This window comes from Aulonocara stuartgranti, assembly GCF_965226115.1.
Source record: "Aulonocara stuartgranti genome assembly, chromosome: 10".
NCBI classification, from domain to species: domain Eukaryota; kingdom Metazoa; phylum Chordata; class Actinopteri; order Cichliformes; family Cichlidae; genus Aulonocara; species Aulonocara stuartgranti.
Genome location: NC_138946.1, coordinates 28,453,257 through 28,471,842, shown reverse-complemented (window position 1 = coordinate 28,471,842; position 18,586 = coordinate 28,453,257). Strand labels below are relative to the sequence as shown.

Sequence of the window (18,586 nt, the reverse complement as noted above, 5' to 3'; positions counted from 1 at the left end):
CATAATCTCGGGTAATCAAAACGGGAAATAACATTTTACCACATTTTAAAGTGGTGTAGATTTGCTTCCATCTATCCCCTATAAAGAATGTGGATTCTAGCAGTCTCTAATCAGGATAGAACTGGTAATAAACGACTAAGATTTTTTTTTTAAAAGTTTATTTACCTTTTCCCTTAGCAATGTGGCGAGCATCAGAAATCGCCAATGGTGTCGCCCAGTTCTTCACCTGTCAGCCAACACAGAAAAGCCCATGGGGGAAACTCCAGCCAATGTGTCCAGCACCTCAGCCTCCCACCTGTCCCACCACGACGTGACCTTATCAACAAAGGTGCCATTCGCTCCCCATCTGCCAGTCCCATCTGCTCCCCCAAGGTCAGTCACAGTTCAGCACACTGCCACTATGAAACCCCTCATATGTTCACCTGGCACACAAGTGTTTAAGTTTATTTACACAGTTTCGACAATGTTTACTGACCAGCAGAGAATTTACATGACAATCCACAAATTACTCCAAGTGCCCCAAATGCTGCTAATTAAATCCACTTGATTCACTCACTGATCATGATTATCAACTGTTACCATCTCTATAAAAGTAGCAGTCTTGAGTATTAAGGTACGTGTTATCACAATGCTATGGAGACCCAGAGTTTACTGACAGTACTATTTGAAAAAAAAAACCAAACTGAACAAATATGGCTTATTTGGAAGGTTGCTCTCTAAAAAGAACATGTTTGCATAGCTTAGGTTTTTTTTTTTAAAAGTTCATCTGAACAAGCCAGAAGATTTCTGGAGCAGTATCCTTTGGACAGCAAAAACCAAAGTGGAGATGTTTTGCCATAATCTACAGTGCTATGTCTGATCAAAAGCAGACACTGAATATTGGCAAACACACGTCATTCCAGCTGTCAAGCACCGTAGCTTGAGTCAGTCATATGAAAAGGAATATTTTTGTAATCTATGAGGAGTTCAGGGCTGGATGTAATTGTAATTATAATGGTCTGTATAATTATTTAATAGTCTTTGCCACATTGTTGCTGCTGCTATCTCTCCTTGGTTATCGTTTGAAAAAATGACACTTTAATATCTATATTATAATATATATATTTAATATCTGGACAACAAAGATTTAAGAAACACTTCATTTATACAGTGAAATACAGTGGGGCAAAAAAGTATTTAGTCAGCCACCGATTGTGCAAGTTCCCCCACTTAAAATGATGACAGAGGTCAGTAATTTGCACCAGAGGTACACTTCAACTGTGAGAGACAGAATGTGAAAAAAAAATCCATGAATTCACATGGTAGGATTTGTAAAGAATTTATTCGTAAATTAGGGTGGAAAATAAGTATTTGGTCACCTCAAACAAGGAAAATCTCTGGCTCTCACAGACCTGTAACGTCTTCTGTAAGAAGCTTTTCTGTCCCCCACTCGTTACCTGTATGAATGGCACCTGTTTGAACTCATCATCTGTATAAAAGACACCTGTCCACAGCCTCAAACAGTCAGACTCCAAACTCCGCCATGGCCAAGACCAAAGAGCTTTCGAAGGACACCAGGAAAAGTATTGTAGACCTGCACCAGACTGGGAAGAGTGAATCTACAATAGGCAAGCAGCTTGGTGTGAAAAAATCAACTGTGGGAGCAATCATCAGAAAATGGAAGACATACAAGACCACTGATAATCTCCCTCGATCTGGGGCTCCACGCAAGATCTCATCCCGTGGGGTCAAAATGATCATGAGAACGGTGAGCAAAGATCCCAGAACCACACGGGGGGACCTGGTGAATGACCTGCAGAGAGCTGGGACCAAAGTAACAAAGGTCACCATCAGTAACACACTACAACGGCAGTGAATCAAATCCCGCAGTGCCAGACGTGTTCCGCTGCTGAAGCCAGTGCATGTCCAAGCCCGTCTGAAGTTTGCCAGAGAGCACATGGATGATACAGCAGAGGATTGGGAGAATGTCATGTGGTCAGATGAAACCAAAGTAGAACTTTTTGATATAAACTCAACTCGTCGTGTTTGGAGGAAGAAGAATACTGAGTTGCATCCCAAGAACACCATACCTACTGTGAAGCATGGGGGTGGAAACATCATGCTATGGGGCTGTTTTTCTGCCAAGGGGACAGGACGACTGATCCGTGTTAAGGACAGAATGAATGGGGCCATGTATCGTGAGATTTTGAGCCAAAACCTCCTTCCATCAGTGAGAACTTTGAAGATGAAACGAGGCTGGGTCTTCCAACATGACAATGATCCAAAACACACCGCCCGGGCAACAAAGGAGTGGCTCCGTAAGAAGCATTTGAAAGTCCTGGAGTGGCCTAGCCAGTCTCCAGACCTCAACCCCATAGAAAATCTGTGGCGGGAGTTGAAAGTCCGTGTTGCTCGGCGACAGCCCCAAAACATCACTGCTCTCGAGAAGATCTGCATGGAGGAATGGGCCAAAATACCAGCTACTGTGTGTGCAAACCTGGTAAAGACCTATAGTAAACGTTTGACCTCTGTTATTGCCAACAAAGGTTATGTTACAAAGTATTGAGTTGTATTTTTGTTATTGACCAAATACTTATTTTCCACCCTGATTTACGAATAAATTCTTTACAAATCCTACCATGTGGATTCATGGATTTTTTTTTTCACATTCTGTCTCTCACAGTTGAAGTGTACCTCTGGTGCAAATTACTGACCTCTGTCATCATTTTAGGTGGGGGAACTTGCACAATCGGTGGCTGACTAAATACTTTTTTTGCCCCACTGTATGATGAAACCTTTGGACTATGTCTTCCTTACAACCCTCACATAATTAATGATAAATTTAAAACAAAAATTCACAAATTATTAGCATATTCAGAACATTTTATTAAATATTAGAGACAAATTGCTGTGTACATCTCGTTACTATCCAAATAACCTACAGTTACCGTATTTACATGGGTAAAAAATGTTTCTCAAGACTCGAGCCCCAAACCTCGAGTCTAAGTCTCAAGTCTGAAGGCTTTGGTTTTTGCAACTTAACTGTGACTCGAGTCTAAGTCGCGAGTGCAAGTAGCCATCTCTGGTTTGACACCCCTGTCTTGTGATTTGTTCAGATTCAGTTTTGCAATCCTAAACCAGGGCTCGCAAAATTTCAAAATCCCTGGTAGCCCTTCGGGCAGGGACTCTTCAGTTTTTGGTAGCCCAAAATAAATTTAAGTAGCCCGAATAAAAACGAGAGCAATTTTTTGATTGATGATTTGTTTCCTGTTTTGTTTCCGTTACAATATTATACTTTAATGTATAATATTGTAACGGAAACAAAACATTAATCAAAAAATTGTTGAAACACAAATTACAACATTGTATAAAAATTGCAATCATCAACTCAAATACTTGGTTCTAATTGAACAGAAATTTCTATGAACTTGTAAGAACTGTGTAGGACATGAATCAGTCTGTGTCAGATCCTGAATTTGAAATTTCCACTGAAGTCACGGGTAAGAGGCAAGTGGAACCAAGATCGAGGCCATTTGCTTTTTGAAGTTTGCAAAGACTACTAAATTTTGCCAGTGGTAGTTCACTCTTTCCAACATAGTACGGTGTTCTAAACAGATTTTTCAGGTTTATTTTTAGTATGTTATTTGGAATCGGTGTTTGTTCTGGGAAAGATATTGCAGACTGAGCAATAATGCATTTCTTGCATTTTTCATGGGTTCTATTGGGGGCCTTTCTTAAAATTACTGGTCCCAGTAACAAAGGCGCTTGTCGACTCAGAAATCAAGGGAAAACCAACAACATACCCGGTAGAACATTATGTTATTTACACGGGTGCACATAAGTGGTCCGCATGTGCGCATTCGCTGTCAAAATAAAAGACGCGCACTAGATAAGAAGTTGCAACGCGCGTTTGCGTCCATATAATTAGTGCGCATGCGCCAACCAGCGTGCAGCCTGTTACAGTCGCTCCTGCTTTTTCTCTTAGTTTAGCTCTTTTTTTCTTGCGTATTCTTTTTTTTCTGACTTGTATTTTCATCCGTTTATTATCTTTTACTCAATCATGTGGATTGAGAGAGTTTTTGTTCTTCTGGTGGCCGTGGAACTGTTACTTTTATCAAGGAACGGGACCGCGGCACATCTCCTACACTCACGGACTGTTTACTCCAGAGATCAGCTGATCGCCCTGATGCCGGCCGGCTCGCTGGCCAGGCCCGCAGAAGTACCAGCTGAAATTTGGAGTAAACACATCGATGCAGAGGTCAAGGACAGAAGAGAAGAAAGAAGGAGATGGTGAGACAGCGGAGGCTCGAAGCGAGGAGGAGGTATAAACCGTGTCTGCCGTCTATCGTAATGGGAACTGTCCGATCGTTATGGAATAAAATCGACGAGCTCTCAGCACTGGTACGGAGTCAGAGGGAATACCGAGAGTGTAGCCTGATTTGTTTCACCGAATCATGGATGCACCAGGACATTCCCGATGAGAATGCTTCCGTGGAAGGCTTCCACACTGTTCGCGCGGACAGGGACAGCATCGCTAGCGGTAAGCGGAAAGGAGGTGGGCTTGCTGTTTTAGTTAACAACCGGTGGTGTAACCCTGCCAACATAACAATCAAAGAAAGGATTTGTTGCCCGGACATTGAACTGTGTGCTGTTGGACTCAGGCTGTATTATTTACCCAGGGAATTCTCTCACGTCATCTTGGTGGCTGTTTATGTTCCTCCCTCTGCTAACCCCACAGCTGCATGTGACACTATCCACTCTGCCATAGCCCGGTTACAGACTCAGCACCCGAGTGCCTTTATTGTGATCTCGGGTGACTTCAACCATGTATCACTGGACAATACACTAACAACATTCAGACAATATGTGGACTGTCCCACCAGGGGAGAAAAAATTCTAGACCTACTGTATGCTAATGTCAAAAATGCATACAGCTCCTCCTCCCTCCCCCCACTTGGTAGGTCAGATCATAACCCGATTCACCTCATCCCCCGCTATGTGCCAATTGTGAGGAGGGAACCTGTGACCATGAGGACTGTTAGGAGGTGGTCAGAGGAGGCCTTAGCGGAACTACAGGGCTGTTTCGAGGTGACCAACTGGGAAACACTCTGCGAGCCTCACGCCGAGGACATCAATGGGCTTCCTGAGTGTATCACAGACTACATAACTTTCTGCACCGACTCCATTGTTCCAGCTCAGACTGTTCATTGTTACCCAAATAACAAGCCGTGGGTGACTAAGGACATCAAAGCCCTCCTCAACAAGAAGAAGAGGGCTTTCAGAGGGGGCAATAAAGAGGAGGTGAGGAATGTCCAGGTGTTACTAAAGGACAAGATCAGAGAGGCTAAGGACAATTACAGGAGGAAGCTGGAGTGGAAACTCCAGCAGAACAGCATGAGAGAGGTGTGGAGGGGCATGAAGACCATCACTGGATTCAGGCCAACCAACAGCAGGGGAGCTGAGGGAGGTGAGAATAGAGCTAACGAGTTGAATCTGTTTTTCAATAGATTCGACACCACACCCCCACAACCGCACCTGTAGTCAGCCTGGAATCCAGAGCCACACCACTGTGCCAGCCTCTCTCTTCACATGGCGCTGTTGCCTCCTGTGAGATTCCAGACACCCCTCCCCCACCCATCACCTTCACTCAAGAGATGCAAATGAGGAGACTTCACTCAGGCAAGTCTGCTGGACCAGACGGAGTGAGTCCCCTCGTCCTCAAGACCTGTGCCCCCCAGCTGTGTGGAGTCTTTCATAAACTGTTTATGCTGAGTCTGAGTCTGCAGAGGGTCCCAGTGATGTGGAAGACATCATGCCTCGTCCCTGTACCAAAGACACCACGTCCCAGTGGCCCCCAGGATTACAGGCCCGTGGCACTGACCTCTCACATCATGAAGACCCTGGAAAGGCTCATCCTGGACCAGCTGCGACCCATAGTAAGACCACATCTGCATCCCCTTCAGTTCGCTTATCAGCCTCGTCTCGGAACTGAGGACGCCATCATCTACCTGCTCAATCGTGTCTACACCCATCTGGACCAGCCGGCGAGCACTGTGAGGGTCATGTTTTTTGACTTTTCTAGTGCTTTCAATACCATCAGGCCGACCCTCCTGGGTGATAAGTTAGCAGCGATGCAGGTGGATGCTTCTCTGGTGTCCTGGATTGTTGATTACCTGACAGGAAGACCACAATATGTACGTCTCCCACAGTGTGTGTCTGACAAGGTAATCAGCAACACAGGGGCACCACAGGGGACTGTCCTCTCCCCCTTCCTCTTCACCCTCTACACCACAGACTTCAGCCACTGCACAGAGACCTGCCATCTTCAGAAGTTTTCTGATGACTCTGCGGTGGTTGGATGCATCAGCAGGGATGATGAGACAGAGTACCGGGCTGTGGTCGACTCCTTTGTCACGTGGTGTGAGCAGAATCATCTGCAGCTCAACGTGGCAAAGACCAAGGAACTGATCGTGGACTTCAGGAAGACCAGGAAACACTTGACCCCTGTTTCAATCCAGGGGGTCAGTGTTGACATTGTGGAGGACTATAAATACCTTGGAGTACACATTGACAATAAACTGGACTGGGCTAAAAACACCACAACACTTTACAGGAAGGGCCAGAGTCGTCTCTATTTTTTGAGGCGACTGAGGTCTTTCAACATCTGCCAGAAAATGCTCAGGATTTTCTATGAGTCTGTTGTGGCCAGTGCGATCCTCTATGCTGTTGCATGCTGGGGAGCAGGCTGAGGGTAGCAGATGCCAACAGACTTAATAAACTAATCCGTAAGGCCAGTAATGTTGTGGGGATGGAGCTGGACTCCCTCAAGGTGGTGTCGGAGAGGCGGATGCTGTCCAAGATAAAGACAATGTTGGATAACACCTCCCACCCACTCCATGACATGCTGGTCAGTCACAGGAGCACGTTCAGTGAGAGACTGAGATTACCGAAAAGCACCACTGAAACGACACAGGAAATCTTTCCTGCCTGTGGCCATCTCCCTGTACAACGCATGCACTTAACACACTGGTTACTGCTACAACTACACATGTTTCTTTTCCAGCTATTTATTAAGGAGTGACTTATGTATATGTATATATATGTATATATTGTACTATTCTTAGTTAGCGTATTGTCTGTCTTGTTAATGTTGGTTTATGTTGGTTTATAATAGAGCACTGTAACAAAAAATAATTTCCCCCAGGGATCAATAAAGTATTCTGATTCTGATTCTGATATAAAAAGGCACTGTTTTTGTCCGCTAGAGTGGGATTTTCACGGCACATTCTGCACTAAATCTCTGTGCATTCATCATTTGTTTGAAGCCAGCTCACCTCCTGCAACCACTTTTCCGAGAATACGTGCTTCTTTTGTGGTTCGGACTCCTTCTGACATTTCTTTGGAGGTGGAGGAACACCAAAGTAATTGCGTAAAGGAGCTTGCTTCTTCGACATCTTTAAGAGTTCTAAATAAATGTCTGTTCTCCTCCAGAAAATCTTATGTACGCAAACACGCGTTGCAACTTCTTATCTTGTGCGCGTTTTTTATTTTGACAGTGAATGCGCACCTGCGGACCACTTATGTGCACCCCTGGTTATTTAGCTTGTCATATTGCAGCCACAGAAATTCTTTTGTCCATGAAACCATAAAGCTGCACTTTCTTTTTGCCTTATAGTCTGATTTGTCATAACTTTTCCGTTTTGTGGTAAGCTTGTCTTTGGCTGTCACTCCTTCACCCTGACCTGTCTTATTTGGCTCAGCAGAACTAAAATATATATCCTGCTGCTTTTACACACGCACTCACATAACGCTCAGCGATTCTCTGCGCGATCAACCTCTCACATGTTTAAGCTTGCTGCGGGAGATTTCACTTGTCATGTTTGCATAGTAAGCTAACGATTAATAAGACGATATCAGAGGAATTGGTGCGCAAATTATCGTCACCAATCAGTGCTATCGCTCTCTATACACAGTTCGCACGATTGCAAAGTGAAAGCAAAAAACAAGCGCAAATTCAAACGCGATTTCAATATGTCACATATTGACAGTGGCTCACCGATGCCAATGACATAATTACCCAGCTACATTTCCGAAAGAATGCAAAAGCATTGACATATATTTTTCCTTCCTACGATAGCCCGACGGGCAGGGCAGAGATAGATTTTGGTAGCCCGACTGGAAAAATCGCTAGCCGTTGGGCTAGCGATTTTGCGAGCCCTGCTAAACCATGTTCTTTTAAGTAGAAAAATGCTTTTTTTCTGGCAACCCTTTTAATCCAAGGCACAGTCATACGTGTTCAGTCTTTTGCAAACTGAACTTTAACATTTAACTAATAATAACAGAGTCCTGTAGAGTCTGAGATTTGGCTCTTGGGTTTTCTGTATTTTCTCTGAGCATTTTACAGAGGTAAATTTATGGAGATTTTTACTCCTGGGAAGATTATGGCATTGTGTTAGCACACACCTGAAAGTGTGAATAGTTATCTGTCTCTCTGTGTTGGCCCTGCGATCTGTTCAGAGTGTACCTTTCCTGTTGCCCTATGGTAGCTGGGAGAGGCTCCAGTTTCCCCATGAAGAGAATGGATGGACGACCAGATTAATTAAAAGAATTTAAAAAAATGTAAATCCAGGTATCAAATTAGTTGTCTCATTTAATTGAACAACTTTATCTTTCTACCCCTTTAGTCTTCACCAGGCATATCTAGGAAGCAAGACAAGCCTCTTCCAGCCCCACCTCCTCCACAGAGGGACCCACCACCACCTCCTCCTCCCGAGCGTCCTCCTCCTGTCCCCCCTGAATCACACCACTCTTCGCTCCCCAGTTCCTCGTACATGTCCTCTTCTTCTACAGGCATGCTGTCAGAATTCCAAATTTCCTCTGAGACTTGGTGCTCCAAAGACAGCCATTTGACAGATGCACACAAGACTGGAGGGGAACACCAACTCCAGCTGGGACCCACTGTGCCTTGTCACTTGCACCGAAGACCACTCAGTTGTCCATCTGTGGAATTTGTGAGGTTACATCAAAGGTTGGACGGGGCAGGAAATTCAGAGAGCTCCAAGGTAAAGATTACGTGTCTTTTAAATATTTAAAATGATAAGCCAGTACTGGACTGTATTTTTTTGAATTTACTAAGTAAAAGAAAGGATAAACTCTCACAATTCTGGGAGGAAGAATCCTAACTGTGACTTTGTTTAGTCTCTTCATTCTGCCCCGTGAGGTTCGATGTGTCCAGAACTGTGGGATGGGTTTGTCATGGTTCTTTGACCCAATGTTTTGTTTGTGTGGACTTTTGAAGCTTGTTTATTATCACTGTTGTATTCTTAAAGACTGATTTATTTTTCTTAGTTTAGTTTCCATGTGCTTATGAGTTTCTGATTATTGTTTTACCTCAGGGATTCATGTTAGTTTGGATTTTTTAGTTTTCTTTAGCATTTCCCCTTTTGTCTTACCCTCTGTCCTTGTTTATTACCCTTCAGTAGGGCTGCCACAAACGATTATTTTGATAGTCAACTAGTCACCGATTATTTTTGCGATTAGTCGACTAATCAGATCATGCATCCATTAGACGTACAGCTTATTGCACCAGCATGCATCTGCTCTTATATAACTATCATTAGCTTACAGCTTTAAGTGTTTAAGGTATGTGCTAACTAAAAATAAAGACAAGATGATAGTTTATTAAATTTTAATGAAATTTGCAGATTGTTTCGGTGAAGTTTAATAAACTCCTTGCTATCTAAAATATAACAGGACACCGGAGTATATTCTCCAGCATCTCACACTTCTGATAATCAGTTGTCTGCTTGACGTTTATTCAGCTGTGTAAAAACTATAACTTTAATCTCAGCCAAACCGATTTACTCAGGAACAAATAAAATACAAAAAAAAAAAAAAAAAGCTAAACAATAACATTTTTAAGTTATCTAAGTGACCTATATATGTTTAACCTGAGTAGCGAAAGTCCACGGTGGGTTTGAAAACGATTTGCAGGGAGTCCGGTGTTCTCACGGGCTCTAGTGAGCCTTGCTCCCGGCTAGCTATCGAGCTAGTGGGTAACAGACATCTCCGAAAACGTCGGGGCACTTTTGAAAATATGTGGTGTCTTGATAAACTGAGCAGATATTTGAGGTTTACACAGTTACATTCTCGCTACAGACTGGCGACCTGTCCAGCGTGTACCCCGCCTCTCGCCCTATGACAGCTGGGATAGGCTCCAGCCCCCCCCCCCCCCCCCCCCCCGCGACCCTGAAAAGGAGAAGCGGAAACAAATGGATGGATGGATGGATGGATGGGTTTATTTTGTGACCCAGAAAGAATAATAAGAGTTATATTAAAACTAACTAGCTGCCGCCATTGTTGGAAACTGAGCTGGGCTGCGCTATGAATTCTGGGACACAGCTTCTTCTTCGGGTTTTAACGGCAGCTGGCATCCTTGTACATACACTGCTGCCATCTTCTGTTTCAGTCCGTTATTACACTCTTAAATTCTACTACTTATTCCTGCGTCTTTTGTGATCTTACAAAGCTTCAAACGACGCGTCGACTATTAAATCAGTCGTCGACGATCAAAATCGTCGACGTAATCGTGACTAGTCGACTAACCGTGGCAGCCCTACCCTTCAGTGTCTCTTTCTCTCTCTATCTACATCTGTGTCACTTCATCTCTCTCTCATCCCAGTCAGACCTCGGTGTTCTGTCTCCCTTCCCATGTTCTTCTCTGTATTTTATCCTTTGCCTCCCCAGTTTGTTATGTGTTTCCATGTTTGTTAACCCTCAGGTTTCTTCAGGTTCCATGGGCTCTGTTGCTAGCATGTCACGGTTTAGTTTCTCTGTTTTAGTTCCCCATTCCGTTTTGTTTTTTTATTTTTGTACCATTCAACAATCAGCCTTAATAAACGGCTCACCTCCAGTTAACTCCTTCCTGCCTCCCAGTGTTTGCATTTAGGTCCTCACTTCAAGCTTCCCTGAGTCTGTACACCTTGAGACCTTAATAGGATTACATGGCTCTGTAGCGTGCCGCTGTGTTAAACTATGTAAATGTGAGCATGTCACTGAATTTGCAGCTAAAAAAAGAACTTCAATATATGTGTATTTTGGAGTGGTGTATAATAAAAAGTCTGACCATAATATGGTAATGCCATATTAATTTCAAGGCTTTCATAACATGTTTTAGATCAAAAGGTAAATCATATAAAATACTTATTATTAAATTACATTAATATTTAAAAATACAAATATAAAAGGTTTATTTCACAAGCCAATAAAAATTTACATGGGCCATTCCACTGACCTGAGGGTTGTAAGGTTGGACACTGATTTATTATTAATACTACCACGTCATAATGTCTGTTTTCGGCAGCACAACACTTGCCTCCTCATGTCAGAAAGCCTTCCAAGAAGAAAGGTTTTTTTTATGCCTTAGTTTAGATTGTATGTATATTATTTTATTTGACTTTGACTGTACTTTAGATTATTTATATATTTTTGCATTTAAAAATGTTTTCTTTAAAAGCTTAAATTTCAATATGGCACGTACAAACAATCACAGCATTTAGTTGTTGTTTTTTGACAGATATTGTATGCAGCTAAACTTTAAAACATTGCAGTTTCTAAAATGGAAACCAATGGGTTAGGGTTAGGTTTCATTCTAAAAGACCAGTGTTTTTTCTCGTTTTAATATTTATTATTACTTGTTAACAAGACAAAAGTACTTCTTGCAAAATTACTTGGTTAATCAATGGAATAATTGATAGATTATACTAAAATAATAGGTCGCTGCAGCCCTAGGTTACTCTAACATTTGGTTAAATCTTTTCTTGAGGACTATAATGGTAAATCTAAATATTTTTGGAGATTCTCTAACATTTCTCTTAGACCCAGTGTCAGATCAAAATTTTGACCATTACAAAAATAAATGTTATCTTAACAGCCTCCATTGGACGTTCTATCTCACTTAACTAAGATGGGGAATACTCTAAGATTGCTCGAAAGTTTGTAATAAGCACAAGCTTAACAAGCATCATGATCACTGATCAGTTTACTTTTTATTAAACACAAACTTTTCCTGGACTGCCGTTGGTGGATTCATGGATGTAGTCACTAGTCATTGGGCTCCTTCCTTCCGCTTAGTGTATAGCTTCAGGTTGCTGGACCCTCCATGCATGGTCAGTAGTTTTCTTGTCTTGATGTCAGTGGCTTCTATCTCCTCCTTTGGCCAGCTTATTATCTCAGAAAGGTATCTGACAATTGGCAGGGCATAGGTGTTGATTCCTTAGATGTTGTTCTTCCCATTCAGCTGACTCCTCGGGACTTGCCTTACTCTCTGCAGGTACTTGGTGGGTGCAGCTTTCCAAACAGCCTGTGGGAACACCTCTCAGCTGTTGTTTTGGCCCTCTGGTGTTTCTACCTCTTCCTTTCTATGCCCCTTTCATGTTTAAAACTGTGTGCCCATTCATCTTAGCTTCCCTTCTGGGGATCCTTGGGGATCAGGACTATCCGGCCTTCAGTTAGCCATTCCATTCCATTGGTAGCTGGTTCATTTGTACTGCCAAGTGGAATGTAGTTAGCCAGTAGGCATGAATCATGTTAGGGCCTGGTGCTGTCCAACTCTTCCTGCTTGAGTCTCTGGATGTCTGTCACTTTGACGTCACTGGATCCTGATCAAAACCGTATTTGTTTCAATTTTGAAAATAAAGTTAATTAACTATTAGGAACTATTGTTTCCTGTGTAAAAGTGGAAATGCTGACAACTGACATTCGACTTTTGTAATGCTGAAGAAATCAATAGATTAATGGGACAGCAGAGGCTTCTGAACATGTCTTTGAATTCTCTGGTTTTAAAGATTTCTTCTGTCCTAGGGGGCACTGCTTTTACATTATTGCAAGTAATAATAATAATAATTCTCAAAAAGTAATTCATCTTTCTCAGAACACTTTTTCAGTGACTGTAGGAAACATTATTTGAAAAAACAGTTTTTACCCCATAGCAATAAAATGCTGATGGGGTAAGCAACGCATGATTTTGATATTTATGCTACAGGTGAATCTACTAAAAATCTATGAGGATTTTGAATCAGGGTCTATTTTGGGAATGATTTAGAACTCAAGAAGGAAGTCCCCTTGGATTTTCAAATTTATACCATAAATGTATCTACTTGCAATGACAGCTGCCAATATTTTTACAAAAGGTTTTTTTTTTCATCATTAAGGATGGGTTCTTCTACATGAAAGATATTTTGATTTATTTCTGATTGCCACATCACAGATACCACATCCATTTTCTCTTTTGTGTGTCTGTGCAGCCCTTCTGTAATGGCGAGCAAGTCAGTGATGAGTACGACATCGTTCCCTCACGGCAGTTGCCAACTCAGTCCAAACTTTGTAGTAGCCACAAGTGAGTATCACATCTCACACACACACACACACACACACACACACACACACACACACACACACACATAAATATTTATCTAGCTGGATATGAACAAATATTCCCAGAAAATATCCTGGAAATTTCTGGTTAATCTGCATTTTTAAGTCAGTTTTGATGCTGCTCTAAAACTGTAGATTAACCAGCCTTTGACAAGGCTGTGTCTCAGATTTTGAGTCAAGATTGTGTGCTTTTAAAAAAAATGAAAACATACTGTTATGCTGTGCATGCTATAGACATCTTGGATACTCAGCTGTATCTGAGAAACTACATGACTTGTGTTTTACCTTATTTTCAGCAAGTGAGCTTTACATGTATGGATTTGAAGTAGATAAAGTGCTTAAAGTGTAAAACACTGTATACATGGACAAATGGGACAACTGTAAAATGCCTTGAGTGGTCAGTAAGATTAAGAGTGCTCTAATACATGTATAAACAAAATCTCTCTACTCGCCATGTGGGCTGTTTTTATTCTTTAACCACTTAAGCCCCACGCCCCCGGTACCGGGGGCAAAAAGGAGATCACGTCAGTGTTGCCAACTTAACGACTTTGTCGCTGTATTTAGCGAGTTTTCAGACCCCCTTAGCGACTTTTTTTCTAAAAAGCAACCAGCGACAAATCTGGCGACTTTTTCTGGTGTTATTGGAGACTTATTTATGACGACTTTTTGACGTGAAAGTGCGTATCGCTCCTACTCTCAACAAGCAGCGTGTGCTGCCGTGGGCACCTCGCCCGTGCCAAAGCGCTCACGGGTGGAGGATAGTCCTCCCCCAGCTGCTATCAGGACAGGAGACGTCCACGCCTATGAGTCCAAACTGCAAATGAATCGCGCATGAGCGAAGCCACTGCTCCCGCACTGACTGTAACGCAGTGGAATTGAACTCAGGACCTTCTTGCTGTGCGGCAACGGTGCTAACCACCGTGCCACCGTGCTGCCTCGTTATAGTACTGAGTTAATAATTCAGACAGTTCTTTACTCACAAGTTTATAAAATTCAGAAGGGAGTCCATCCAAACCAGTTGATTAATTACTGATTCCACTTCCTCTCTTTTAATTTCCCCAACCGAGGTCTCATAAGTGACAGAATTTAATAGTTCAACTTCACTTAGAAGATTGTTAACAGTGTCACTATGGGTGAAATATCTCCGAACAATAGTCCCTAATAACTTCTAACTTCTAATCTTTTCCCTTCTTCTTTGAAAACTGACTTTCCATGTTTGTCCTTAATTGAGACAATGAAATCATTTCCACATTTCTTTTGATTATTTAAATGGTAAATGGTAAATGGCCTGTATTTATATATAGCGCTTTTACTAGTCCCTAAGAACCCCAAAGCGCTTTACATATCCAGTCATCCACCCATTCACACATACATTCACACACTGGTGATGGCAAGCTACATTGTAGCCACAGCCACCCTGGGGCGCACTGACAGATTAGAATCATATAATCGCTATTCCCATGAAATTCAGTACATCTCAACATATTAAATAAAACTTCTCTGTTGACTCGATCAATGCTCTCCTTAAGAGACATCCTTTGATTTTCTTCCTCTTCTTGTTTCTCCTTCTTATTTCTTAAATATATATATATCTACTTACATCTTCATTGTATTTCATATTCTTAGCATGATTTAATTATCTCGCAAAGTTCTGAGAAAGAGGCAGTAAAAATCTGAAGATGTAATATTTTCTTAATTTCAGATTTAACTTCGGGCACAAGCAAACCCGTCTGGTAACAAAGATGTATTCAGTTTCCAATAGTTCAAAAATTTGTGGGAGCAACAGGATATTGTTGCCATAACCACCATGTGATCAGAAAAGTCTGGGGGTTTTTTTGTTTTTGTTTTTGTTTTTTGGGTTTTTTTTGTTGTCCCGTTTGGATCTTTAGCCATCAGAATTGTTGTCTTAAGGCCACGAAAGATGCCAAGCGGATTTATTTTACCAAGTGGATCATCATGGCCTTGCCATATTGGTCCATTTGATTGACCTTTATTATAATTATGTATTTATTTTATTTTCGGTTGCTACAAACGGGACAGACATGACTGGGGATAGGACAGGGAGAAAGAATGAAAGAAAGAGAGGGAGAGAAAGAAAAACAGAGGGGAGAAGAGACGGTGAGAAAGGGGGGAAGAAAGAAAGAAAAACAAACAAAACACCTGGATCACCTGTATGGAGAAAAAAAACAAGAGAAAGCAAAAAAAAAAAAAGAGCAACATAATAAATACAGCACTATCACAATAAACTAGCTAGCAGTAGATAACAGTAGATACTAAATATTAAACGCTATTGTGCAGCACGCAAGATACACAGCGCACAATGTGCTTTGAGGCAGCAGCCAAGAAAGGTGTAGTCTGCGTCTGTGAACACCCGTGTCTACACCTGTGTGCACACCTGTGTGGATCAGCATGCTTGTATTCCAAAGGTTTCTCCATGTAACGATCTGTTAGGGAGTGTGGCGAGCCACAGCCCCATCCCCCAGGGTATGAAGCAGGTATGGAGGAGATCCAGGCCCCAGACATCCAGAGGGCCCAGAGTACAAGGACCCGAGGAGGACCACCAAAAAGGGGGGGAACCGTGCCACCCTCATGGGAAGAGCTGAGTAGAGCCCCAAACGAGAGGTCACCCAGCAGCTACGGAGCAGAGGCCAGAGGAGGTTCCAGCAGTGGCGTGCCCGCGGGCTCTGCCGGCAGCCAGCTGTGTCAGAGAGGACCGAGCTTCAGGTCCAGAGGCTCGGTCCTGGACCGAGCCTCTGGACGGTCCAGGACCGTCCAGAGGCCCTAACCCTAACCCTAACCAAAACCCCTAACCCGCTCAGCCCCAGTCGACAAGAACCACCAACACACCAACGTCTGAGGGCATCAGCCAGCGGCAGGGAGTGTGGTGAGGGGAGATAGGCCTCCGTACTTAGGAGGGCCTGAGATGTACCCAGAGAGGTTGAGTCTAACACCCAACCTGACATATAGACACAGACGAACAGGCGCACGCGGACACAAACGTGCATTCCCACCCCCATATACACAACCAAATACTTGGCACTCACCCAACGTGTAGACAGACACAAATAGACACTGCAGAGACAGTCACACTCCCCAAACATACTCTATATCCCAGGTCCAGGTACCCCCGCCCCCGGAGGGGCAAGCCACACCTAGACCCAGGAGATGTTACCCTTCTCTCTGTGGTGGAGGCAAGCGGACCACCTGCTTATCTGCAGTAGCAGGGAGGCCCCGCATCCCAGACCCCAGTCTGACGGCCAGCACCTCCTCCCAGCCCCCCAGCCCTGACGGCTAACAGAACCAGGGTGAGTGAAGACCCCAAACCTCCCTACCCCCGCTCATATGTAGTGTTGCTGTGTGCTGTTCTAAAGTGCATTTAAAACATCAGAGAGCAGCACAGCTCCTCCCGAAAACCCTTAGTGTCTATATGCATTTAAAATTGAGGGTAGGGCACGGTGGTTAGCACTGTTGCCGCACAGCAAGAAGGTCCTGAGTTCAATTCCACCATCAGGCCGGGGTCTTTCTGTGTGGAGTTTGCATGTTCTCCCCGTGTCTGCGTGGGTTCCCTCCGGGTACTCCGGCTTCCTCCCACCGTCCAAAGACATGCAGTTTGTGGGGATAGGTTAATTGGATAAATCCAAATTGCCACTAGGTGTAAATGTGCGAGTGAATGTGAGTATGAATGGTTGTCTGTCCTTGTGTGTTAGCCCTGCGACAGACTGGCGACCTGTCCAGGGTGTACCCTGCCTCTCGCCCTATGACAGCTGGGATTGGCTCCAGCACCCCCTGCGACCCTGAAAAGGATAAGCGGTAGCGAATGGATGGATGGATGGATGGATGGATGGATGGATGGATGGTAGGGCACCAGCGCCAGAGGTGGGTTGGAATACACCGACCATCCTCTGGATGCTGTAAAACGTGCCCACCCCCAAGGCCCTATATGTATGTGTTATGTGAGAGTGTGAGTAATGTGGATGTCTAGGTTGCAGAATAAAATTGAGGCACAGGCGGCCAGAAGGGGACAGAGGGGGAGTGCCTTCCCTGCACCCTGGTGACATACCTGCACCTCAAGCCCTTGGTGTGTGGGTGGGTGTGGTAGAGCGGGAATAGGGAGGCAGCTGAGGATGGGGAGGGAAGAAAGGGAGGGGCAAGTGGCCCCTCCCTGGGGCCAGCTCCCCCGCTGACCCCAGTAGGCACCCCCACACTCTGGAACCCACCAGGGCAAGAGGGCCCAGGCCCATCCGGACCAGGGCCCGCAGCAGCAGCACCGCCCAGCCCCACAGAGTCCGGGGCAGCCCACCCAACTCCACCCCAGAGAAAACTGCACCCACCCCATCATCCAATCATCTCCCAAACTACACAAGACAATAGACACCCAGGTTGAGTTCATTCTCTACCTCTCCTATATCTCTCCCCCACCTGCAGAGTGAGCTCCTGTAGAGAGACTACCTGCAAAGATATAACAACCTCCCCACCAGTTAGAGAGCCCCCAAGTTGGGCCGATGCACCAGAGGTCCCCTGCACTGGGGCTGAGCCCCCCTGCACCCACCCGCCCACAGCTCCGGTGACACAACAGCCAGGACCCAAGGCCCAGCCAGCACCCCAGACCGGGGGCAGAGCGCACCCAGACCCCCAAGCCTCCACGCCCATCCCGGACCCGCCCAGGGGCAGCCAGGCTACCAGGCCAGTAACCAACATCCGCCAGCACAGACCCTCCCCCATCTCCGCTGTACGCAGCCACAAGGAAAACACCATCCACCAGAGCCCCTAACCAGGTCATGGCCACATCCCCCGGGTTAGGCCCTCCAGGGAAAACGTCCCTAGGGACTCCCCAGACGCCCTAAGGCCGTCCTCAAAGGAGCTTGCAAAGAAAAGCGTCTGGACTTCTTTAAGTTGCTTGAAGACGTTTCACCTCTCATCCGAGAAGCTTCTTCAGTTCTAAGGTCAAATGGTGGAGACTCCCAGATATAAACCTAGTGGGAGTAACCCCCCACAGAGGGACAAAAGGACCCCCTGATGATCCTCTAATCGCCTGAGCCAAGGTGTGAAACTGGGTGTGGGTCCCAATCAGCCAGAGTTTCGGGTGTGTTCATTATGAAACCTGGCCCCACCTTATCATGTGAATTCCTGAGGTCAGATGGCCCAGGATGTGAGTGGGCGTTAAGGCGTCTGG

At 44.4% G+C, this 18,586-nt stretch overlaps 1 protein-coding gene across 8 annotated transcripts in view; it reads left to right on the top strand.

The window, feature by feature from the left end:
• Positions 1-18,586, top strand: part of cblb (Cbl proto-oncogene B, E3 ubiquitin protein ligase) — a 175,568-nt gene that overhangs the window by 87,630 nt on the left and 69,352 nt on the right. For all 8 annotated transcript variants that reach the window (XM_082549200.1, XM_082549197.1, XM_082549198.1 and 5 more), the window contains 3 exons: positions 178-372; positions 8,664-9,041; positions 13,284-13,375. In XM_082549200.1, coding sequence (XP_082405326.1) covers positions 178-372; positions 8,664-9,041; positions 13,284-13,375 — 665 coding nt within the window. The remainder of the gene's footprint in view (positions 1-177; positions 373-8,663; positions 9,042-13,283; positions 13,376-18,586) is intronic.